Source organism: Camelus dromedarius, chromosome 9 (assembly GCF_036321535.1).
Source record: "Camelus dromedarius isolate mCamDro1 chromosome 9, mCamDro1.pat, whole genome shotgun sequence".
NCBI lineage: Eukaryota > Metazoa > Chordata > Mammalia > Artiodactyla > Camelidae > Camelus > Camelus dromedarius.
In genome coordinates this window covers 44,652,173-44,676,324 of record NC_087444.1, presented here as the reverse complement: position 1 = coordinate 44,676,324, position 24,152 = coordinate 44,652,173, and the positions used below count along the sequence as shown (strand labels likewise).

The 24,152-nt window shown below is 52.9% G+C and overlaps 1 protein-coding gene across 5 annotated transcripts in view; it reads left to right on the top strand.

Annotated features, from left to right (window-relative positions):
- The first annotated feature begins 11,415 nt into the window (after nucleotides 1–11,415).
- Nucleotides 11,416–24,152, top strand: part of SLC12A3 (solute carrier family 12 member 3) — a 33,832-nt gene continuing 21,095 nt past the window's right edge. Inside the window, exons 1-13 of one of the 5 annotated variants that reach the window (XM_031458405.2) lie at nucleotides 11,416–12,119; nucleotides 12,548–12,694; nucleotides 14,203–14,278; nucleotides 14,902–14,997; nucleotides 15,334–15,473; nucleotides 15,847–15,957; nucleotides 16,904–17,015; nucleotides 17,219–17,349; nucleotides 19,951–20,035; nucleotides 21,013–21,167; nucleotides 21,456–21,563; nucleotides 22,012–22,135; nucleotides 23,644–23,745. In XM_031458405.2, coding sequence (XP_031314265.1) covers nucleotides 11,439–12,119; nucleotides 12,548–12,694; nucleotides 14,203–14,278; nucleotides 14,902–14,997; nucleotides 15,334–15,473; nucleotides 15,847–15,957; nucleotides 16,904–17,015; nucleotides 17,219–17,349; nucleotides 19,951–20,035; nucleotides 21,013–21,167; nucleotides 21,456–21,563; nucleotides 22,012–22,135; nucleotides 23,644–23,745 — 2,068 coding nt within the window. In that variant the 5' untranslated portion in view covers nucleotides 11,416–11,438. The remainder of the gene's footprint in view (nucleotides 12,120–12,547; nucleotides 12,695–14,202; nucleotides 14,279–14,901; nucleotides 14,998–15,333; nucleotides 15,474–15,846; nucleotides 15,958–16,903; nucleotides 17,016–17,218; nucleotides 17,350–19,950; nucleotides 20,036–21,012; nucleotides 21,168–21,455; nucleotides 21,564–22,011; nucleotides 22,136–23,643; nucleotides 23,746–24,152) is intronic. The other 4 variants (XM_031458404.2, XM_031458403.2, XM_010996088.3 and 1 more) reach the window with 4 other exon arrangements.

The following is a 24,152-nucleotide window of genomic DNA, read 5'->3' as shown; positions in this document are numbered from 1 at the left end:
TTAGGATGGTTACTTCACCACCACCCCTGTCTATGGCCAGTAAATTTCTGGAATGTTCTCCCAAAGTGCCATGTGCCCCCCTTGTTCAGTCCTTCAGCGGAGCAGAAACCTCTCTCAGGTCTCCTTTCCTGGTAATGTCCTTAGCTGAGGCACAGCGTGGGGCTATCAGGAGGCAGTGGAAGTGCCTCTTCCCAGCCTTGGGGGGTGACTGAGCCAGGCCCCTTCTCCACTCCCTGCAAGGAAGGCTAAGGCGTGCCGGGTCCCTGGGTCTGCAAAGTCCCCACAGGTTTCTGTAAGTACAGGACTCCCATCCCAGCTCCTAAGTCTTGCTCTACCCACACCAGCCTCAGAATTCAGTCCCCTGGCCAGGGGTCTGAGGAAGGTCAGTCTGGCTGGAGGTGTGGTGGGACAATCAATCCAGAACATTTTGGTGATAATCCAGCATGTGGCATGAATTCTGGTTGCTGGTTGCTGTTTAAAGTCTGTGACCCTTGATTTGGGACTTTCAGTGGAAAGCATTTTAAATAGGGGTCGAGAGCCAGTAATTGGCCTTGGGGAAGGGGGCACAGGACTGGGGGAGGGGGAGTAATGTTTTGGTCTGGTGGTGGGAGAGATGTGGGTCTGGTCACAGGATGGATGTCTCCTGCTCTCTTAGACAGTATCTGTCTATGTTTCTGACCAGGAGGGGTGTTCTCAGGGTCTGGGGCATGGGATTCTGCCTGGGGATATGCAAATGGCAGAGGAGGGGGGGTGTTCATTCCTCTCCGCCTGAGGGACCTAGCCCTAATGAGAATCCGTCAAGTGACTGGCTCCAGCTGCCTGGTGGCCTGAGTGTTCTTGAAGGGACTACATGGAAGAGCTTCAGCCCCTTCCCTTTGTGTGGTCGCCCTCAGCTTGTTCTGCCCTTGGCCAATGGGAGGCCACTTCCTGATGAATCACCTGGGAATCTGGGCCTCATACAAATGCCCCATACCCCATGCAGGGCCTCTGGGACTCTGCAGCACCTCCCAGAGCAGGGGCTGGTGAGGGGAAGCCATTGAGGGGCAGGGAGCAGGTGGAGAGATGCCCTCTGCAGTGAAGTGTAGCCTACCTAGTTTATCCAGGTCTCAGAGCTGGAGGGTTTTCAGTGGAATCCTCAGTTAAAACCTTTAAAGTGCCACCCAGGGAAGACAACAAGGTTAGGGCCATTGGTCACCCCAAATAAGGAGTGAGGAGTACTTCAGCTGCTCCCTTAGGAACAGCCAGGTTTCCAATAGAAGCTCTGGGAGGCAAACAGCCGCAGAGAAGCATTAGGACTGATGGTGGGCAGGAAGGCCCAGAGCCTGGGAGGGTGGCCTGCTGGTGGTGCTGTTGCTGGGAAAAAAGACACTTTCCTCTGGGAGGTGGGCTGGAAAGTCTTCCTGAGCTGCGGCAAATGCCTCTCTCCCAAATAGTGCCAGCCCGGAAGCGTCACCCTAACTATCCGGCTGACACTCCCGCACTCAGAACGGGTCCTTGGGTGAGCTTTCTAACTGGTCAGTCAGGCACATCAGCTGGCTTATATTTTTAGGAAAATTAAACCAAAAAGGGCACTTCGATTCCTCAAATACGAATGTTTGGGTTGTGGCCCTCTGCTGGCCGACAGCGATCATTAGCGTTAGAAAGCTCGATTTGACACAACATTGTAAAATGATTATAAATCAATAAAAAATGTTTAAAAAAAAAAAAAGAAAAGAAAGAAAAAGAAAAAAGAAAGCTCGAAAGGCCCAAGAAGGATTTCGAGACTTCTTTGAAAACTAAATTTGGAAAGAGCTCAGCAATAGCGGAGGCAGGGGAGGGAAAGGGAATGGATACTGGGGGACCAGCCCAAGACTGAAGGCTCTCCAAGCACAGAGCCCTGAATTGGAACAAGCTCGCCAGGCTTCAGGGCTTGGCATTTCCAAGAGATACCACAAACCTTGGAGCTGGCCTGAAAGTTGGGCTGAAATCCCCCTTTCACCATCTGGTAATCGTGTGACCAAGGGCAAGTCGTTTGATGGATGATGCTCCCTCACTCAGAGTGGGTCTTTGGGTGAGCTTTCGAACTGGTCAGTCAGACACGTCAGCTGGCTTGTATTCATAGGAAAATTAAACCAAACCAAAAAAGGCGCTTTGATTCAATTTGCTCAGGTATAAGGCAGAGATATCAATTCCTATTCCATCAGGCTAATGGGAAGATTAAGTTAATTCATAGAAGTCACCTACCTATTGCCCGTCACACTGTGGGCCGTCAAGAAAGTTTAACTTTGGCCACCCTGCTCTCGGCCTTGTTTAGATGGATTTCTGGGCTCTAGGGATGTCCTCTGTCATTTGGCTTCTGCCCTTCACAACAGGTTTTTCACATGGGTATAGGGTAGAATCAATTACCCCCACCCCAGGGATGGCTTTTGTTTTGTTTTGTTTTTTGGCAAGAGAAAATAGGGATAAAATTAGTAAGCCAAAAATTTGCTGCTAGGGGACAGACCTTGACATGTCAAGTTCAGCTTGTGATTTGTGTTGATTCAGTGACTGCTAAACAGAGAATGCAATTCAACAAATGTTTGAGAACATACCCTGTGCCAGGCATTGTTCTAGGAGCTGGGAACACAGTGGTGAGATGAATTGACATCCCTGTCCTCAAGGAGCTTACTTTTTACTGGGATGAGACCAATAGCAAAGGGCCTCTTCCTATAAAAATGGATCTCTTCCCCCCAGGCTGACTCAAGAGCTTTACTCAGCCATTCAGCACCTACCAGAAGCATGGGGCTAAGAGCTATGGGGTGATTGAGACTGAGGTGCAGTCCCTGCTTTCTTAAGCTCACAGTGTGGTTGGGGAAAAGAGAGAAGCAGGCGTGTGTTTGTGTGCACACAGACACATCATAATATAATAGGTAGCCCTAGGATATGCCATAAGAAAGGGCCAGATATAGAAAATGAAATGCAGGATTTCCTGTGGCTGGGGGATGCAGGCACCTTCTGCAAGTGACCAAGATCCAGACCTGCAGACGTGGAGGAGCATGGTTTGGGTGTGGCCATCCTGCCAGCCCAGAATGATGCAATGAGCTCCAGCTTGCCGCTTGGCCCCAGCAGTCTCATGCAGCTGTTAATCTCTCCTACGACCTTGAAGCAGGGGAAACAGCAGGACTCAGGTGAGTTGAGGGGCCCTGGAGCCAGGTGGAGACCTGCCAGAGGTCGCAGGCCTCTTGTTCAGCCCTTCTTGGCAGAGCAGAAGCCTGATTGTAGGGCACTCACCTTGTTTAAGAGGTGAGTATGTTGGGGAGGCACCTGGGGTGTGTGGTCCATCAGGAAGAGAGGTGAGAGTTGGTCTGCTTTGGGGGCACCCACTTGTACAAATCAGTAATTCTAAAGCTGTCTGTTGGCCTTAGGCAATGAATCCACACAAAGGCTGGCGGCCTGCTTATGTATTCATGAGTCTACCCAGGAGGGAAAAGCTCTTTACAACAAGAAAGATTATTTTTAAGAAACTCTAAATCATCATTACCTTTATCAAGAAAAGCCAGATTTTGTGCTGTGCACAGCCTTAGTCAACACATCTTTCTCTAGCTTACAGCCCCAGCTCTGCCGTTCTCAGCCCGGGTTACGTATTAGAATCACCTGGGGAGCTCTTTAAACTACTGATTTCCAAGCCCCTGCCCCCTGAGCTTCTGACTTAATTGGTCTGGGGAGGGGCCTAGGCAATGTTGGTTTTTTAAAAAGCTCCCCAGGTGATTTTCATGCCCTGGGTCAAGAACAGGGTCAAGGAGTGAAGTAGGCCTCTGGGCCTCTTTGAATGTGGACTCCCCCTCCTCCATTGAACACAGGTTTCAATAAATCACAGAGTGTCAGATATGCACTAAATAGAAAAATGAAAATTCTGACTTGTTAGGAAAAATATGCACAGTACCTAGGCCCACTGGGTCAGCTTGCCCATTGTGTACCCACCAAGGCCAAAGCCAGTCATCTAGGATGGTTTTTGATGTTGGTGGTTAAAGAGTAAAAATAGCATTCATTGAAGAGCATTATTGTGGGGATTGGAGTGCGGGGGACAGGACTGTCACATTTCCCTAGGAAGTCACCAGTAAATGGCCATCTGACAACTCTGGTTGAATCCCTGGGCCCTTATCAAGTTCCTTCCTAGCGGCCAACTTCTCTCAGCCTTCCTGTGTCCACCAGTGGTAGGCACAAGCCTTGCTGGGCTTGTCCTGAGCCTCTCCAGGGCACGTGTTCAGCACTGCTGATAACTAAGCTCCCTGGGAATGAGGGTCCAGCTCCCACTCCATGTACAGCCCCTCAAACTTCCTGCTGTGGGACTCCACACCCAGCCAGAGTGACCCTGCCTGGAGGAGAGACTCCCCTTGGATCCAACCCCTCCCCACTTTAGCACAAATGTAGCCCAGATGGCAAGTGTCATCTTGCAACTGAACCCTGGATGACCACCAGAGAAGATCCTTCGGGATATATACTAAGGAGTTCTTCAGTTTATTTCAAATATCTGGTTAAAAGGGCAACCAGATGATGGTAGAAAGCCTTTCCACTCTGGGCTTCTAGGATCCTCTGAATGTTTGTTCTGTTAAAGTCTGTGCTCTGATGACTGCAAATGACCAAGGCCAACTCTCTTTGGGTTTCTGCCTTCTGATCTTGAGCAATTCTTCCTCCCAACTCCTCCTAATTCCCCAACATTTTGTTTGTTTGTTAATAAATTTTAGCACATGCCCTTACTAGAAAGCATTGCCTTAAATAGTCAAGGATGAGTTCATTTTCCCCCATCTTTCTTTTCTGGTAGCTAAAGAACTAGAGGGAAAAAAAATACACACACATATATATATGTGTGTGTATATATATATATATATATACACATATGGATATGGATATGGATGTGTGTGTATATATATTTGCAGATCATTATTAATGTCCTCTGAAACACTTCTTTCACAAGTTACATCTCATGATCATCAAAAAATGTACTGACTGAGAAGAATTATCCATTTGACAGATGATGAAACTAAGGCACACAGGCCTGAGGTCATAAGGTAGGTTGTGCAGAGCCAGATCTAGGCTCATATCCTTCCCACTCCTTCCATGTGTCCAGGGCTGGACCCAGTTTGGTGGATTGGTCAGGGAGCTGAGCTTTTAAAGCAGCTCCAAGATTCTAGGCCCCCTGGTTCCAGTTCCAGAACCAGGTTAGAGGCTTCTGGGCTCCAAAAGATGCCATTAAAGAGTATTCTGATTAGAAATGCACCCATGGAATTCAAAGTCAAGCAGAATGACCGTGCTTCTCTGTTGCTTTCAAGAAAGGCAAAAGGTTTATAGGAAAGTTAGAAAAACTAAAGGTATATTTAGAAGTGAAAGGCTGAGGAGTAGGAGAGACAATGGGTTTGGCTTCTTGGTCTCTTGGAGAGCACACTGGCAGAGCCCTTAGGGTGGAGAGCATATGGTCATGTCTGTTACTGCAGGACTGAATTTCTGTTAGAGTGACTGCTTCACTTTGTGCTGATGTGTCCAGAATGAGCTCAGACTACCCTATTTTGGAAAATTTTCCAGGCCTGGGTGGAGGGATAAAGGGTTGGTAGAGATTTATTTCATGAGAAGAGGAAGAGGGGGGAAAAGAATGAAATCTCACTCTTTTATCAGATAGTGACTACTGATTATAATTCTAGTTTTTGCTTTGGCTGCCAGGAAGCTCCAAACTAACATATGGCAACCTCTCTCCTTAAATGATTGCTATATCTTTCTGCCTTTATTCTAACTGTGCTACTTCATACATCCCACTCCATCACTACCTCAGCCGGAGGAAGTCATTCCTTCTCTGAACCTATTTAGCATTTTATCCACGGATTTATGCCTTTAGTTGTAGCTGTTGTTGGCTTCACCTCTGATAAACTATACTTGAGTACAGTGATCATGCCCTGTCCTTCTGCGTATTCTTCAAAATAGCCAGGGCTGTGTCTAATACATTAATAACTACAATTACTTGTGGAATGAATGTTGGCTAATTAGATTTAAAAAAAAAAAAAGAAAAGCAAATCTAACTATGAAGAAAAAGGAACCAATAGTTGTTCCTTTAAGAATGAAAATATCTTAATCACCAAGTGTGTTTCCCTTTTTGCTTAGCTGCCAATAGCTTCAAGGTACTTCAGTGTACAACTGTTATTAACATTGTCCGGATAGAAGGACCAGAATTGCAATAGACACACTTTTGTGTTTCGCAAGGCTCAAGAGAAATCCCAATTTCTTGGTCTTGGTCCCTGGAGAGGTTACAGTCGATCTCTGGCTCCCCAGACCTTTCCAGTGCCTGACACCTCCATCATTGCTCTGCCCCCCTGCACTGTATACATGATTTTGTGTATTCTCCCCACTTCCTCGCCACCATCAAGTCTGTGCGCCCACCGTGGGCAAGGACCCAGCCTCCATTGTTCGCAGCCCTAGGCCCCAGCACCGCACTGGCCCAGGGCGGACATCCATCAGGGAGGATGTTTGCACAGGCTGGATGCTGCCTCAAAGCCTCGGAGCCACATCCAGAGGAGGAAGCCGGCTGAGTTCTGGTATCGTTGCTGCAGCTGGTGTTGTGAATCAGGCCGACGAGCAGCGCTTCCTCTTACCCGGCTATTTCACGACACCAGGGTTGCATCATACCCATCCTCTCCAGGCGAGCCTCGTGGGACCAGGTCGGACATGGACATGGGGATGGGGTGGGGGTGGGCAGTCTGTGTATAAAAGATCATTCTCTTTAGCCCACTGGGTATCAGTCTGATCACTCCTCAGGAGCCCCTGGGGAGCTTTCCAAGAATACCAATGCCAGCCTCTCACCCCTTTTCAGCCTCAAGCCCATAGAATCCCCAGTGCTGGGTCACGGAGTCAGCATTTGTCAGGGGCTCCAGTGTGATGGTCGAGTCCCTGTGCAGTCAGGGGCAAGTCCTAGGGCTCAGAGCTGGGCAGTTGTCTGTTCTTGTTCTTGCCTGACTGTTGCCATGGCCCCTCCCTGGCCCTATTCTTTCTTCCTGGTGCTCCTCACCACACCACTATATCACCAGATCTCTAGAAACAGATACCTGATTCTCCAGGACAAAGCCTGGGCTCCTACCCTGGCATTCAAGGTCCTCCTTGCCAGGTTTCCTTACTAGAAATGACACTACATTTCCCCCATAGAGTCCTCCCTATTCCTGTCTTCTCTCCAAACCCTGTCCTGCAGGGATCCATGTGCTGGTTCTGTCCGCTCTGTCTTCAAACTATATCTCAACTCCCAACACCTCTCATGACCCTGCCAACCACAGCTACTCCCTGGCCTGGCCACAACTGTCATGTACCCACCTTGCCCCCCTAGTCTTGCTCTGCCCTTGCCTTTTTCCATCCAGTCTCCACACAACAGCCAAAGAGCTCTTTGAAAAATATAAATCTGACCACCACATAACAGAACATGAAACTTCTAGCCCTGGCCTATAAGGCCTGGTGTCCCCCATTCCATGTCTCAAACCCTATCTCCTTAGTCCCTCTGCTCTGGCCATAACTGCCTCCTTGCTATCTTGAAGCCCCAACCACATTCCTACCCCAGGACCTTTGCACATGCTCTCCCTTCTGCCTGGAACCCTCACATCTGCTCACTTATGGATGGCTCCTTCTTATTGCTGGAGCTCAGCTCAAATTTCTCTCTCCCAGAGAGGCCTAAATGCCCCTCCTTAAAAAATGAAGGAAAAAAAAGCTTTGTTTTCTTAGCAGCACTTATCACTGAATGTGTTATAATGATTGCTTGTTTACTATTTGTCTGTCTCTCCCACTAGAATGTGAGCTCCAGGAGGGCAGGTCCTCTGTCTTGTTCCCTGTGGTGTCTCCCTTGCCTAGCACAGGGCGTGGTATGCAGTAGGCACTCAATAAATGTGTAGAAACAATCCAATCCCTTTTCCGCTTTATCTCCCACCATGTGTTCCCTCCCTGTCCCCCATGGCACCGTGTGCTCCAGTCCCACTACCTCATCCCCTCCAATGACCCTGCCCTTCTGGCACTCCATGCTCCAAAACCCCCTCCATCCTTGCCTATGTCTCCCCTCCTAGCTCCCCTCTCTTCCAGGCCAGTCTCCATCCTCTTCTAGCCAGTTGATTCAATCTCCTTGCTGATGTGTCTGCCAGGCTAGGCCGTGAGTTCCAGTCCTGGTGCATAAAGGCCTGGATACCTCTGTGGCGGTGAAGACAACAGGCCGTCCTGTCTCCACCATTTCAGCCCCCTATGCTGGGGTTTTTGCTTCCAGGGAGTTTTGTGACCCTGAGTCTTTCCATTCCTTTACTGCCCCTATTCTCTCTCCTCTGAGAACCAGGAGATGCCAGGGGCCCTAAATCCTCCAGCCAGGGGCTGACTCTGGACTAGTTAGTGATACCAGCACTGGTATGGATGTCATTTCCATTTGGCTGCTGGGGAGACTGAGGTTCAGTGAGGTCAGATGCTGTGCAGAATCTGACAACTGAGATGGGAGCCTGACATCCCCTGAGACCAAATCACAGGGCTTCGCTTAGGGTTCATGAGACTCCAGTCCCGGGTCTCAGATCTGATGGCCACCTGGCAGCCGAAGCCCTGGAAGGCAGGAGTCATGTGTGACCCATACTGTGCCCCATCAAGTGTGCCTCTGTGAGCATTACTCAAAGGCAAGAAGCCTCTTTCTTGGGGGTCTGTGCTGTGGGACACAGAATTCCACTAGTCCCTTCAACTGTCCTGTTGTTAAGCCCTTTGAGGGGTCCTGCTTAAATCCCACTCCCTCCAAAGAGACTCGGAAGGGGGACAGTAAAGGCTTCTCAAAGCAGCAAATGCTCCCCCTCTAGGGCTGAGAGGGACCTTGGAGCTGACCCAGGCCTGGGAATTGCAGAGTGGGGAGGAAGTGGCTTGCTCAAGGTCACCCAGCAAACTTGTGGCCCCTCACTCTGCCGGGGGGCCCCAGTGCTGCTGGATACCAGCCCTGGCCCCTCCGGCCTCTTCCTCTCCTGAGATCTTAATCAGGAATTTTCCACAGCTGCTCCAGGGACAGGGTGTATAGGGACGGTGTAAGTGGGTGTTGGGCAGCTGTGATTTTTGGCAGTCAAGAGGCAATTAAAGATCGAGAGGGTGATAAGATCTGAAAGAGCTGCCCCGAGGCCCCATGCGAGGGAAGGAGTAATTCTCAGATGGGGTAGGGGCTGCAGAGAAGGTGGAAAACTGGCCAGGACTGGGGTCCAGGCCCTGGAGTCCTCACCTTGGAGCCTTCACCCCTCTGGCAGCTGGCGTGGGGGTTGGGGACACACTCCTGCAGAAATCTCTCTGAGGAGGGGCTGGATGTCTGAGAAAAGGGTAGGCAAGCCTGGGAGTCATTACAAGGAGCCCCAAGAAGAGTCCTTTCAAAAAATGAACACATAGTAAATATATAAACTTTGCCAAAAGATGCACAAGGATCATAACATTCGGGGTTTGTCATCGAAGACCTGTTGTCCTCAGCTCATCTTCGTGCCTGGCTGAGCTGGGAAGACCCCGAGGACCTGCCTCTTGCACTGACCCCACCTTGGGGTAGTTCTGGCGGCCAGGGATTTCTCTGGCAGCCTCTCTTTGCTTCTGGGTTCCCTTTGTTATTCATTCAACAAGCATTTAATGAGGACCTGCTCTGTGCTGTTCTGGTTGTTGGGAATATCAGTGAACAGGATGGGCCAGATCTCTACCCCTGTGGGCTGGTCTTCTGACAAGTTAGATGAAATTGATGTCCCCCTTTCCAGAAAAATGCACTTTGGTGTGAAAAGTTGTCCACAGTTTAATGGGGCTCCAGGACACCAGTGTAAGCACCCTCATCCTGGAGGGTGAGTCCCTAATGCAGTTGCTACCCTAATGCAGTCTGAGCATTTCCTCTTGTCCTGAGCCCCTGAGCCTGGAAGTGAGGGGGCAGCATAAGCCAGCCAGGCCCCGCTGCGTATTCCCAATCCACTAGTGCTGACTTACTGATGGAGGTCACAGGGCCCCAGGGACACTGAGCAGCTCAGAGCTGGTCTCTGGGGACCTAAGTGAGCTCTGAGAGCCCAGGTCTGAGAGGCAGGGCAGGGAGGGAGAGAGAATGTGTCCCTCCGTGTCCCTCCCAAGCCAAGCTCAGAAGCCTGGGGCTGGTGGTGGCCTTGAGCCTCTGTCTGTCACCTGCCTCCAGAGGACCAACTTGTCTTCCAAGACTCCAGTCAGGGGTCTGTCCTGTTCCTGGTCATCCCTGACCCTCCTCCAGGGCGTCTCTCTCATTGTGCCTTCATCACATAGCGGGGCTGGTCTTTTCCATGTCCATTTCCCCCACTAACTCAGCAACCCCGCGAGCACAGGCACATGACCACAGTCTGTTCCTGCCTCCTATCTCCACCCACGGCATAGTCGATGGTCAGTAAGGTTTATTAGGTGAATGGCTGAAAGATGCAAAATCCAGCAGGGATGACAACGAGATGAACGTTCACCTGTGAGCCTCTGGGCCACCCACCCCCAGGAAGCAGACTCTGAGACACAGGTGAGCCTGCAGGGCACCTCCATTGCGGCTCGTGAGGTCAGTAACTCTAGAGAGAAGAGAATGAAGGAGGACAGAACAGAGGGAGGAGTGGGTGCTGTGTAGACAAAGCCTCAGCTGACCCCTGGGACCTCTGGAGCTGGGGTGGCCCTTCAGAGCTGGGGGCAGGGCATCAGGCATTTGCACGCCACACCCATCATTGGAGAAGGACTCAGTAGGGGAACAGTGGCCATTGGCAAGACCATCACCATAAGGGCTGATGCTGAGACCCCTCGCAGAAGCTTGGGGGTGTCCTTCTTTTCTGACGATACATCAGACATTCACCACGCTGACTCATCTCTCCAAACCCTGACCCATTTCTGTTTCACTCCATACAACTCAAATTTCAATTCCCTCACGCTCCACCTCACCATGGCTTAGGTGCCTCTGGTGATCAGAGTGCTGCTCCCAAGGCCACTGTGCATTCAAGGGGTAGACTTAGGGCTGTTGACAAAACTGGAGCCAGACCTGGCCCAGCGCTGGGATGGGCCTGGCCTCCTGCCCGCTGTGGGAGCTGGGCTCTCTGTCTGGGCTGGCCGGCAGGGAAGGGCTGGCTCCCTGGGATCCACACCCTAGTGGCCCTGTAAGCAGAGTCGGGGGGAGGTGGCACCCTCTTGTCCTGCAGGCCACTGGGCAGCCACAAGCCCCAGGGGATCATCAGTCCACTGGTGGCTACAGATCACACCTGGCACCTGCTGAACTCTGATTGAGGCTACTGGTACATAAAGGCTTTTACATACTGAGATGTCTTTGGGAGGACACACAAGACTGGGAGTCAGAGGTCTAAGAGAGACTAAACTTTTATATTTATGTATGTATCATTTTAAATGTCATACCATTTATCTATTCAAAACTTCTAAATACATAAAAAGTAAAACTAAGTACCATGTACTGAAATGAGAGGTTTTTGAACGTGCATAGAATGGGTCCTCAGGTCATCAGGGTCCCTCATCTAGGGTCCCTCATAGGGTCCCTAAGGGTCCTCTTGCTGCATACTCCTTCCTGGGGTTTGGCTGCAGATGTCTGTTGCCCCCAGACTCAGAAGAGCCTCTCTAGGACACAGGGGCTGTGTGTGCCACCCTTCTCCGCTGAGCCAGCCCAGGCTCCCAGTCCAAGGCCAGGCTGCTATCTCGGTGATCAGTTGGTAAGCAGGACATTAGTGGGCACGTGCTCTGTCTTCCACCCCATTCAGGGACCTTGCTCACCAGCCGTGGCTGGTTTGGGCCGACCTCCTGGCCTCCTCCCTGCTCTGGGCCCAGCCTATAAAACCACCCTGTGTGTCCCCACTGACCCTGGCCCCCTCCCGACACCCAGAGCCACTATGGCAGAGCTGCCAGTGTCGGAGACACCCAGGGACCCTGCTCTGTGCAGTGGGCGCTTCACCATCAGCACGTTGCTGGGGGGTGATGAGCCCCCACCACCGGCTGCCTATGACAACAGCCACCCCAGCCACCTGACCCATGGCAGCACCTTCTACATGCGCACCTTTGGCTACAACACTATCGACGTGGTGCCTGCCTACGAGCACTATGCCAACAGCACCCTGCCCGGTGAGCCTCGTAAGGTCCGGCCCACGCTGGCCGATCTGCATTCCTTCCTCAAGGTAAACACTGTCCCGGAGGACTGGCACTTCCTTGCTGTGTAACCTTGACCCAGTTACCTAACCTCTCTGAGCCTTGGCTGTGTAATGGGGATGAACAGATGTCTTCCTCATGGGTTGAGAAACCCACATGAAATGCAGGCATGGGAGCTGTTAAAGCTCTGGACATGTGTAATGTTTATTACCCAGTCACTGGCAACCCAATCAAGCAATCTAGGGTTGCCCAGAGAGGTAATGAGCTCCTAGTCAGTGGAAGTATACAGATAGAAGCTGCAAACCCCTAAAAGAAATGGGGACAGGAGGATAGGGAAGGTCTGCATCAGAGACAGGGCTTGCTGGGCTTGCTGCCTGGGAGGCTGGAGGTGGAGAGTGGAGGGCTGGGAGCTGGTGTGTCATGACCCTGCCTGCCTGACCCTTTTCTGGGCTCCCAGCAGGAAGGCAGCCACCTGCACGCCCTGGCCTTTGACAGCCGGCCCAACCGTGAGATGACTGATGGGCTGGTGGAGGATGAGACAGGCACCAATGGCGAGAAGAACCCTGAGGAGCCCGTGCGCTTTGGCTGGGTCAAGGGAGTGATGGTGAGTAGGGTGTGAATGGGATGTCCAGGGATTGAGATGCAGAGACAGAGCTCCATTCAGGCTTGGCTCTGATTCTCAGGCTTTAGTGGCCAAGGGAGTCCCCAGACCCAGCCTGGGCCTCAGTTTCCCCATCTGCATAGTGACCTCAAATTTTCTCTGCTTTAGTGCTTCCTGACTCCCATTTACCACCCTCCCCCAGATTGAGACCTGGCCCTGGGGCAGATCTCTGTTTGGCTGCTCACCCTTCATGTGACCTTGGACAAGTTACTTAACCTGTCTGTGCCTCACTTTCCTCCTCTATGAAATGGGGGGCATTGAAAGAGTTGATAGATGTAAAATGCTTGGATAAATGTCGGCCTTGGAGTTTCCCCAAACTGTGTTCCCCCAAAAGCCACCAGAGGGCAGCACTAAACACACAAATCCACAACTGGTGGTTTCTCTCATTCTCCATGATGGGAAGGGGAAGGTTTGCTGTTTCAGTGTAGAGCACTGGGAAGTCCCAGACAACAAACAATCAAATGAATTTGGTTTTCAAGACATTGTGGGACTTAACAGAAGGGATCGCATAGGATCTAGGAGAAAGCTTTAGTCCTGTTCTGGGAGCCAGGAGGCCTGGGTTCTCACCTTAACTCTGCCAACTGCCTGCTGGCTGTTCCTCTCTTTCTCCATCTGAACTGTGAACCCCTTTTTATCCTCAGAGGCCCATATCCAGGGTCTGGATATCCTCCCCCAGACTGGGGTGGCCAGAGCCTGGTGTGGGCCCGTTCAGTACCTCAGAGCATATGGAGGGCCTTAGAAATCTCCCAGGCCTAGAATTTTGAATCACTATGTTGTATGCTTGAAACTAATGTAATATTATAAATGAACTATACCTTAATTTTAAAAAATTAAATTACATTAAACTTAAAAAGTTTTAAAAGACTGAAATGAAGAAACAAAACTCCTGGGCTTGTAAATACCACATGTCCCACCCCAAGACTTGACTGGGGCCAACGACACCAGCCCCTCCCACATGGGAATTCCAGCCTCAGCTGTGGCCTCTGGCTTTGCTTTAAATTTGGAAGCTGAAGTCACAGCAACCTGAGCCCTGATTTCTGCTTGTATGTGGGGCATGGGCTCAGCCGGCTTTTGCTGAGTTCCCTATAAATGGCACGCTCTGGGTCAACAGCTGGCCACTGGGCCATGGTTGGGGCTGGCAGCCACAGGACCCTGGGCTTAGAGTGGGCTGAGGAGTGATAATGCTTGCTGCACATCCTCAGGCTTCGATGGGAGGAGGGCAGGAGAGTGGTGGGAGGGACAGGTGGGTCTCTGGGTACCCCCCACCTCCCTGCCCTGCAGAACCAGAGAGGCATTGAAGTGGGAACCCACCGAAGTGGGCGAAGCAAAGAAAGAGCCCAGGTGTCCCCTAGGTACCCGATGCCATGCCATGACTGGAGACAGGGACTTGTGCGTTTGGCCTTGAGGTATCCAGCCCCCGCAGGTGGCCTCTGACCTCCCTCTCCTCCCAGATCCGTTGCATGCTCAATATCTGGGGTGTGATCCTCTACCTGCGGCTCCCCTGGATCACGGCCCAGGCGGGCATTGGTGAGTGCTGCCTCCAGGGGGAGGGGGAAAGTGTGCTCCAGGCCCCACAGGAGCAGCCTTGAACTTCAGCTGCACAGCCCACGGGCCCCTGCAGTGACAGAGGGCAGGGAAGTGTGGCTGAGGCTCACTGGACATGGAGTCAGCAGGTCTGGGGGCTCTCCCTGGCTGGGTCTGCCTTCAGTAAGTCACTTAACCTTTTGGAGCCAAATTTCTCCTGCAGAGCATCTGGGTTAGAAACTTGCACTGTGGACAGACCAGATGCTAGCTCTGTCCCATGCTGTGTGACCTTGGACAAGTTCTTAACCTCTCTGAGCCTTGGTTATCTCATCAGTAAAATGAAGACGATAACTGTCCCCACCTCACAGACCTATTGTGGGGTTCCTCTGTCGCACATAAAATAGCACAGGGTTTGGCACCCAGAGGTGCTCATAAAGTGCTAATGATTATTTTTTATCATTAAAGGAGGATACCTTCCCTTCCATACATAATGATCCTTTACATGTTGGCTCATCAGCTCCCTCAGAATATACCAGGAGGTAGACAGAGACCCATTTTTCAGATGAGAAAAAATGAGGCTCAAAGGAGGGAAGCGACTTAAGTCACCTCCCCACCCACTCCTACAGTCCTGACCTGGATCATCATCCTGCTCTCAGTCATGGTGACCTCCATCACTGGCCTCTCCATCTCGGCCATCTCCACCAATGGCAAAGTCAAGTCAGGTGGGCCCCACCACAGCCCCCTATTGCTGGACCCCACCCCACCCCTAGGGTCCTCCTCTTGTAGGTCCCCCAGTATTTACCCCAGGAACAGATCTCTGAACCCCTCCCAACCCCCAACCCCCACCCAAAAGGGGACACCCCAGGTTGCTCCTTCTGGTTCCAGACGTAGATTCTGGGCAGGCTCTCCACACCCATGGGATGGCCTCAGTTATCTCTGGTGCCGTGGAGCCCCTGGGGCCCATGCTCACCCTGTCCCAGCCTCAGCTGCTGCCTGCCCCAAGTGCACCCGGCCAGCTGACCCCTCTGGCTTCGTGGCTCCTGACTCTGCCCCCATAGGTGGTACCTACTTCCTCATCTCCCGGAGTCTTGGCCCAGAGCTTGGGGGCTCCATCGGCCTCATTTTTGCTTTCGCCAACGCTGTGGGTGTGGCCATGCACACTGTGGGCTTCGCAGAGACAGTGCGGGACCTGCTCCAGGTGAGGCATGGGTTGGACCCAGGCAGAAGGAGCCCAGGCAGCTGCTGCATTCTCCTCCACCCCATCTGGGCCAGGCCTTCCTGCCTCTCTGCCCAATTGTGCCCATCATGGACCAAAGTTCTAGTCTGACCGCTGTGGGTGACCATGAAAATCTCATCAAATAAAGACTGTTCCCAGAAGTCCCCTGCAGGGGTGTGTGTTGCCTTTAGGGCCAAATTGCCCAGGCCCATGGAGGGCCTGTTGACAGGGAAGGGGTTTGAGTTTGTGTTTTACCATGAGTGGGCACCCATAAATGAGATGAATCAGGGTGGAGGGGTCTGCAGGGGTGGGGTGTTCGGGGGCAGCACGCAGCCTGGCCCATCCCCTCCCCCAGGAGTATGGCTCACCCATCGTGGACCCCACCAATGACATCCGCATCATCGGCGTGGTCACCGTCACTGTGCTGCTGGCCATCTCCCTGGCTGGCATGGAGTGGGAGTCCAAGGTGAGGACAGGATGCTGGAGAGGGATGTGGGCATGGTCAAGTGCAGAAGCGGGAGTCATGGAACCTGGTCCCAGTCCTGGTTCTGCCTCTTGTATGTATTAGCTAGGCTTTAAGTTCTGCTGCTGTGACGGAGACCCTAAGGAAGGGAACCTTAAACTAGAGTCATTCGTTTCTCTCCCATGTAACAGTCCAGGGAGCCAGGAACCCAGGCGCCTTTCAGCCTGTGGCCTCTCCTTCCTCGGGGTGTAGCCCTCACCCTCCTGGTCCGTGACGGCCCCCTCTGTGTGTCCCCAGCCCAGTCAGCAGGAAGTGGAAAGAGGGTGGAAAAGGAGAGAAACCCCTTCCCCTTTCCTTTTCCAGCCCAGCCTGGAAATCTACATCCCATTGGCCAGAACGGGGCCCATAGCCACATCTTGCTGCAAGGAGGGCTGGGGAAAAGTCTTCTTCAGCTGCACCTGTCCCCTGCCCCAAATCAGAAGTTCAGCACCCTGTAACAAGGCCAGAAGAGATGTGGGGCTGCAGCTGGCAGGCTTGGCTGGCCCTGGCCCCCGCCACCTCTCCTCTCCCTCGCTCTGACCTCCAGTTCTGTCACCTCCTCACAGTTCCTTGAGTGCACCAAGCTTATGCCCTCTTCGTTCTGCTGCTCTCTCACCCTACTCCTTGAAGACCCTTGAAGACACCTTCCCAGGCCACACTGCTATAGTAGCCCCAAGCCAGTCCTCATGACACCCCTTTTTCTCGCTCCAGATTCATCTTCCTTGTTTATAAGCAAGACAAGAGACTCACTATAGCACCAGCTCCTAGCACAGAGCCTGTGGCATGATGGGTGTGGAATGAATGAATGGACAGATGGGATAGTGAGGGACCTGTGGCAAGTTCTTCCTGGCTGAGGCTCCCTGAACAGGCGGGCCCAGACCATCTGACCTCTAGGGTCCTTTACCTACAGGCCCAGGTGCTCTTCTTCCTCGTCATCATGGTCTCTTTTGCCAACTACCTGGTGGGGACGCTGATCCCCCCATCCGAGGACAAGGCCTCCAAAGGCTTCTTCAGCTACCGGGGTACGTGCGGGTGGGGCCCCTGCCCATGGCTCCAGGGACAGGGAGAGTCTGCCCACAAACTAGTTCATTCTGTGGGCACTGGGAGGATGGCACCCCAACTCCCATAGCCAGGAGCTGCCAGCGGAGCCTCTTGCCTGCCCGGCTGGCCCAGTGAAGGGGGCCAGGCCATCCAGGCAGCCCTGACTCAGGCCTTGCTTTTCCAGGGGACATTTTTGTCCAGAACCTGGTGCCTGACTGGCGGGGCATGGACGGCAGCTTCTTTGGGATGTTCTCCATCTTCTTCCCTTCAGCCACGGGCATCCTTGCAGGAGCCAACATCTCCGGGGACCTCAAGGTGAGCAGGACGCCCATCCCTCCCACTTCCTGGCCCTCTCCTACGAGGATGTCCCTCTGGGCACTGACCTTGACACTGAGACCCTAGGGCCAGAGCGTCTAAAACCCAGTTCAGCTCAGCTCAATCCAAGCCAACCCAAATCCATCCCACTTATCCCCCTCAATACTGAGGTTGTTGATTGGCACCACTTCACTCTAGCCCTTGAGAGCCACCCCAGAATGGGCTAGTCTCTACCCTTGTCCTGGGACTCTCAGCCTGAGGGGAAGACTGACCCAGCTTGACCTTCCAAAACTCTGACAGGATCATGCACACATTCCCAGGGCTCTTCACTACCTTGATGAGGGCAGGCTCCTTGGCTCAGTATTTAAGGCCCCAGCCCACTGTCGCCACTTCCATGACCCTGGTCCCTGGCCCGAGGATCTTCTGCTTTGCCCCCATTGCCCTGGCCCGAGGATCTTCTGCTTTGCCCCCATTGCCCTGTCCCTCCTCCACGCCTTTGCCTCTGCTATGCTCTCTACCTGGGGCTTCCTATCCTCATTTCTTTACCTTGAAAAGTTCTGTTCCTCTTGCAGATTAACACCTCCATCCGTCCATCTCTCCCAGCCCTTTTGTCAGAGTCATGGGTCCCCTAGTATAGTGATGTCAAGCCACTTATGTCTCTGTCCTCCCACATCTGGAGAATTGGGGCCTACCTCTGTGTCCCCATTCCCAGCTAGGAGTCTGACACATACCAGGTGCTTGGTGCCTATTTGTTGAGTGTATCGTGGTGAGATGTGGCAAATGGGAAGTGTGAGAGCAGAAGTACAAAGTGCGGTAAAGTTGGGGGAAGCACAGACTGATGTTGGCAGGTGCTCCAGCAAAACTTCTGAGTGGAGGCTGGGCTGGAGCTGAGCTCTGAAAGACGAGAAAGTCAGTGGAGTCTTTGCCAGTGGGAGGTTATGAAAGCAGATGGTACACAAGTGAGGATGAATGGTGAGGAAACTGGCTCTGTACTGGGAACCCTTAACCTCCATCTCCAGTCCTACTTGAAAGGTGCTCCTTGGTGCATTTTCTTAAATGAATTAAGAATTGCGCACTGGCAGCCATCTCGAACCCCAGCCAGGCTCTAACTGGGTAACCCCCTGGGTGGTGCACAGTGGGGCCTAGAAATCAGAGAGGGCCGTGTTTGCCAGCTTTTCTCTCTTCTCTGGGGTGCAGCCACCAGGGGCCTGTTCTACCTGCCCTGAGGTCCCTGTAGAGCTCAGGCTTCTGCTCAGATGGCCGAGTTCCCCTCCCGGCCCAGTTATGGATCATCATAGCCTAGGGATTTATCTAGACACTTTATCACGTTCTTAGGTTACCAATAGGCCCAGTGAGCAGGTGTCAGGGCCGGGCAGCTGTCTCAGAGCTGGGCGATGGGGGGGGGGCACCTTCTGTCCTAAATGCCCTCAAGTCCTAAAGGGGCCCTTTCCTCCTGGATCTGGCCCCTTGCCTGTCCCGTGAAACAGTATATCCTCAGCGGAAGAACAGCTCCTGTTCATATGGACTTTATGCAAGTCCCTTTAAAACTCTCTGGGCCTCAGCTTCCCCAACTGTAAAATGGGACACACAGAGCCCCTGCTTCACAGCATAGGGAGTGAGTGAACATTCAGCATGCTAATCTACATAAAGTGCTTAGAACAGTGCCCAGCACAGAGGACATGCTAAGGGCTGGTTGTCAAAGTTGATGTCATTTTTACCACATGGCCGGCACAGTGCCTCCTTCTTTATAAACGTTATCTGCGGGGCAGAGAAGTGGGGAGAGAACCCCTGGGTTGGGGGCAGAGAAGCAATCTGAGAATTGGGTGAGTCTGAGGCCGTAGACCGTGTGTAGTTGGGACCGAGCCACCTCAGGCTCGGCGAGCTGGGCCCTCCTTACAGCTCCCTGGCTGGTGGGGGTGCCCCAGCCACTTCTCAGGAAGCTATGTTTGAGGAAGTACGTGGAAGAATGAAACACATGACTGGGTGTGAAGGTCTGCTATTACTGCTAGGAAAACACCAGCAGAGTTCTTTCTCAGATAGGAAGCAGCGAGTTTGGGGCTTGTCTGTATATTTATTGCTGTAGAATAGGACAAATCAATTCATACAAAATAGTGATTATAGGCAGCGAGCCCAGGCAATGAGCTAGGCCCTGGTCTAGGATCTTGGCAAGGATTAATTTGTTTCGCCAGCATCCCTGTGAGCCTGGAGGGGCCAAGGTGTGGGAGGACATGCACGCTGCCCAGCGATTACCTGGAATTGCCCCCAGGAAGGCTAAATTGGGAGCCCTCCACCCTCACACCACCCTTCACTGCCGCCCTGGCAAGCATTGGCCAAGGGTCCTCGAGGACCAGGCCGGGGCTGCTCAGAGCTCCTCTCCCTGCCTCAGGTTCCCAGGGCCTTGGATGTGGTCTCAGCTGTCACCTTGGTTGTGTCCCGACTTCCTCTGTGGGTCCTCAATCTCGAGGTTCCTTCCTCTCAGCGCCCCCTGAGAGAGGGGCTCTGAGGAGCCAAGGTCAGGGGTTGCTGCCCCACCCCAAGAGTGATGAGGGCAGGGCCTGAGAGGAGTCCTGCCCTGATGTCCTGTCTCCCTCCCTCCTCCAGGACCCTGCTGTAGCCATCCCCAAGGGAACGCTCATGGCCATTTTCTGGACCACTGTCTCCTACCTGGCCATCTCGGCCACCATTGGTAAGCAGCCGGCCCAAACTGCTGGTGGGGCATGGGGGGCGTAACAGGGTGCAGCTCAGCTGTCTAACAGGAAGAGCTGGGCCCTGAGAACATGGCAACTCCAGGAAGTGGAGCTTCAAACTTTATTCTGGGGGGCACCTTGGTAGCAATCAGAACATCTTCATGGGGGTATAGTTTGTGGTGGAGATGGGAGTGGGTCAGCCCAGGTTCCTCTGGTCCCTTCATACCTCAGGTTACAGATTCAAGGGTGTGAAAATCCTATGGAAAAAATCATGCTCCAACTCTACGAATAATAATAAAAACAATGATGAGGAAGAAGAGGAAGATGATTCTAGCAACTGACTTATTACCATGTACCCAGCCCTTTACGTGCCTTATTACATTTAATATGGGCACTGTCATTTCTGCCATTTGACAGAGGAGAAACCAAGGGCCCAGAGAGGTTAAGTGACCTGCCCAAGGTCACACAGCCTGAGTGGCAGAGCTGGGCTTTGGACCCAGGCCTGGGCTGTTGACACTTGCCTCTCACTGAGCTCCTCACACATGCTCTTGCTCCTAGTAATTACTTTGTGAGATGAGCTGCTCACAGATGGCCTAGGGACATGGGTCAGGTCGCAGCCGCTCAGGGTCTGGGACCTGGGATTCCTCTTTAAGGAGGACATTATGACCTTAGACAGGTTACTTTAGCTCCCTGAGCCTCTGCAGAATAGTGATGACAGCAAAAGTAATAGTAATATTTGCTTCCCAGGAGTGTTGAAGTACTTAACACAGGGCGTGGCTCATCCGAAACGCTCCTGCATGGTAGCTACTCTCCCTGTGGTTATTATCGATAGCGTTGCTATTATTACTACAAAGGAAAGAAAGATCTGGCCCATCAGCAGCATCTTGCCCTCTGCAGAGGTGGCCAGCATTTTCCGGGTGGGAGGGGAGCAGAGAAGAGGGGAGGAAGACCTCCCCACGCCCTCCTGCCTCCTCAGGTGCCTGTGTGGTTCGCGACGCCTCCGGGGTCCTGAATGACACGGTGACTCCTGGCTCGGGGGCCTGCGAGGGGCTGGCCTGTGGCTACGGCTGGAACTTTACCGAGTGCACCCAGCAGCACAGCTGCCGCTATGGCCTCATCAACTACTACCAGGTACGCGCGGCCCCTTCCAGGAAGTCAGCCCCCGCAGGGAGTGCCAGGTGGAGGCTGGGACAGTCTGGGGTGCACAGGGTCTGGGGGTCTGGCTTGAGGCTTGGGGACAGAGGTTCAGGTAAAGGTCCCTGGGCTCAGTTCCTGCCCCTATGGGCACTGGGTGCCCAGTGAGGGTTGCAGACACAGGTGGAAGCTTCCAGACCCAGCTCTGGCCTGCAGGGGGCACTCCCAGTAGGGGTTCCGGGTCCAGCCCCCCACTATGGGACCCTGAACCCCATGTCCTTGCAGACCATGAGCATGGTGTCAGGCTTTGCACCCCTGATCACCGCTGGCATCTTTGGGGCCACCCTCTCCTCAGCCCTGGCCTGTCTCGTCTCTGCCGCCAAAGTCTTCCAGGTGAGGGGTCGGGAGGGTCTAGGAGGCCCAGGTGACTGCTACGAAGGCCTGGAGATGTCATGTGACCCAGCGTCTAGACTGAAGGAAAAGGAGCTGGTAAAGCCAGCTCTTGCAGGAAGCAGCCCCCTTCCTGCGGTGAGCTGTGAAGAGAACCCACATTTCCTGCCCCACAAGTTCCCTGTGCAGCATCCTGTCTGCAACCTACCCTCCCAGTTTCACTCCAATGCGCTTGGTCCCTCTCATTTTTGCCCTTTTGCTGTCTCCATGGTGAGGTGGGGAGGGCAGGCGATTATGCCCATTTCACAGGGACAGAAGCCAGGACCCAGATCAGGATGTGCCCTGCTGAGGTCACAGAGAGAGCAAGGAGGGGCTGGGGTCCAGGTGGCCACAGGGGAGGGGACGGGGCAGGTCCTGGCTAGGGGATGAGCGAGTCGTCCTGTGCCCCCAGTGCCTGTGTTTGGACCAGCTATACCCACTGATCGGCTTCTTCGGCAAAGGCTACGGCAAGAACAAGGAGCCAGTGCGCGGCTACCTGCTGGCCTACGCCATCGCTGTAGCCTTCATCATCATCGGTGAGAGGCTGAGGGGCACCCAGGGCCGCACTTTTCCTGGTGAGGGCCACGGGTCAGAACTCTACCCACTATTCCTGGCTCTGCATTCCTATGTCCTGGAGCTCAGACCTCCCTCCCCAGGTCTGAATGAGCCCCCAGGACACATTTGGAGCAAAGGACAAGCTGACTGACTCCTCCTCAGGAACAGATACAAACAACTGGGTCACTGTCTCTGTAGGTGTAGAAACTAGCCCAACACATTTCTCAGATCTTGAGCTGCTAGAAGCCTTGGGTTCCAAGGTAGGGGATGCCCTGGGAGAAAGATTCCAGTTAATCAGTTAGTGACTGACTGCCAGTTGTGTGCCTTGGGAAAAATTACTTCACTACCCAGAGCCTCAATTTCCTCATCTGCAAAATGGGAGCAGTAGTGCACAGAGGGTGTGTCACCAATGGGCAGGAAGAGAACACATATATATGCACACATATGCACACATTCACATACACACACTCATGTGTGCACACACCCCAGTTCTTTCTGATTTACTTAGCCAATGAGGCAGAACTTGCTAGGAGAGAGGTGGCCACACCAAGAAAGGGTAGTGGCTGTGCCTTGGCACAATGACCCCTGGCCCCTGCTCTCTATGCAGGAATGGGGCTGGGATCAGCTGCTGGTGAACCTCCCCAGGCTGCGAGACAGCTTCCTCCCCATCACCAACCCATGAGGCTTACCCTACTGGTCTAGTCACTTCCACTCAAGTGCGCCTTTCTGGACACTGGGTACCCCTGGATCCTGCACCAGATGAAGAGGCAGCAGGGCCACCCCCAGGGGATGGAAATGCCTAGTGAGACCTGGTGCTCCTGGATGTTCCCTGCTCGCCCTGCAGTCCACCCCTGACTCGGATTTAATGTCCTTTTTACCTGGTTCTGACTGGACTTCAGACAGAGAATCATGATCTTAGGTGCCCTGGGGCAGGGTTCTTCTGGGGGTTCAACTGACTCACGTACAGAAGGCCCGGCACATAAGAGGTGCTCGTCTTGCTTTGAGATCCCGCAGAAGCGGGCCCAGAGACAAGGATTCATGTGCAAAAGTGTGTCTGGGGGTGCTGGGGTTGCAGCGGGGCAGGGGGCCTGTGAGAAAGTCAGGGGCCTGTGACAGCAGGTTTCAACTGCTGATAAAACCACGATACAGTCTCAAGGTTTCAGATAACAAATGACCTGTGTTTTAGGTCACATTGTAAAACACATTTCTTGTGATTTGTGGCAGCCCACCGTCTTTGGTCATCCCATAGCCTGGCAGGGTCTACTCTCACACTGCTTTCTGTCCTCTTAAAAGCTGGCAGTTTACAGTTTACAAAACAGAAGCCTTTGAGAGTATAAAATGATGGCCCCACATCACAGATGAGAAAGTTGAGACACACTGAGCCTTGTTGGCTTGTCTGGGGTCCCCTTACCCTGTGAGGGAGGGTACCAGGGGCTCCTTGGTGGAGTTGCCCAACAGAGTGTCTCCTCTCTCCCCTGGGTCCCTGAAGCTGAGCTCAACACCATCGCCCCCATCATCTCCAACTTCTTCCTGTGCTCCTACGCCCTCATCAACTTCAGCTGCTTCCATGCCTCCATCACCAACTCACCTGGTAAGCTAGCCCCTCACCCCTCCACGGGAGGAGGCAGCCGGGGCTGGGATATGGAGGAGGGAGTGGAAGCATGGATGCAGGTGGGCAGCCCAAGGTCACCTCTCAAACTGACATCAGTTAAAGGGACCATTCATATCATAATCATAGTAATAACAGCTATCCTTTATCCAGCACTTACAGTGTATACTGTATGTGGATTCATACAGTTTACGGTGTGCAGAGACTTTTCTAGTGCCTTTTACATGAGTCAGGAGCCTGACTCCCCAGAGAGGGAAGAGAATTGCCAAAGTCACAGATAGGGCCGCTGCAGGTTTCACATTGCACAACTCCAGGGGGCCCCACTCATAGATGTCATAGATTTGTAGGTTTATTATGAAAAATTTCTGGCAGATGGCAGTGAAGAGTTT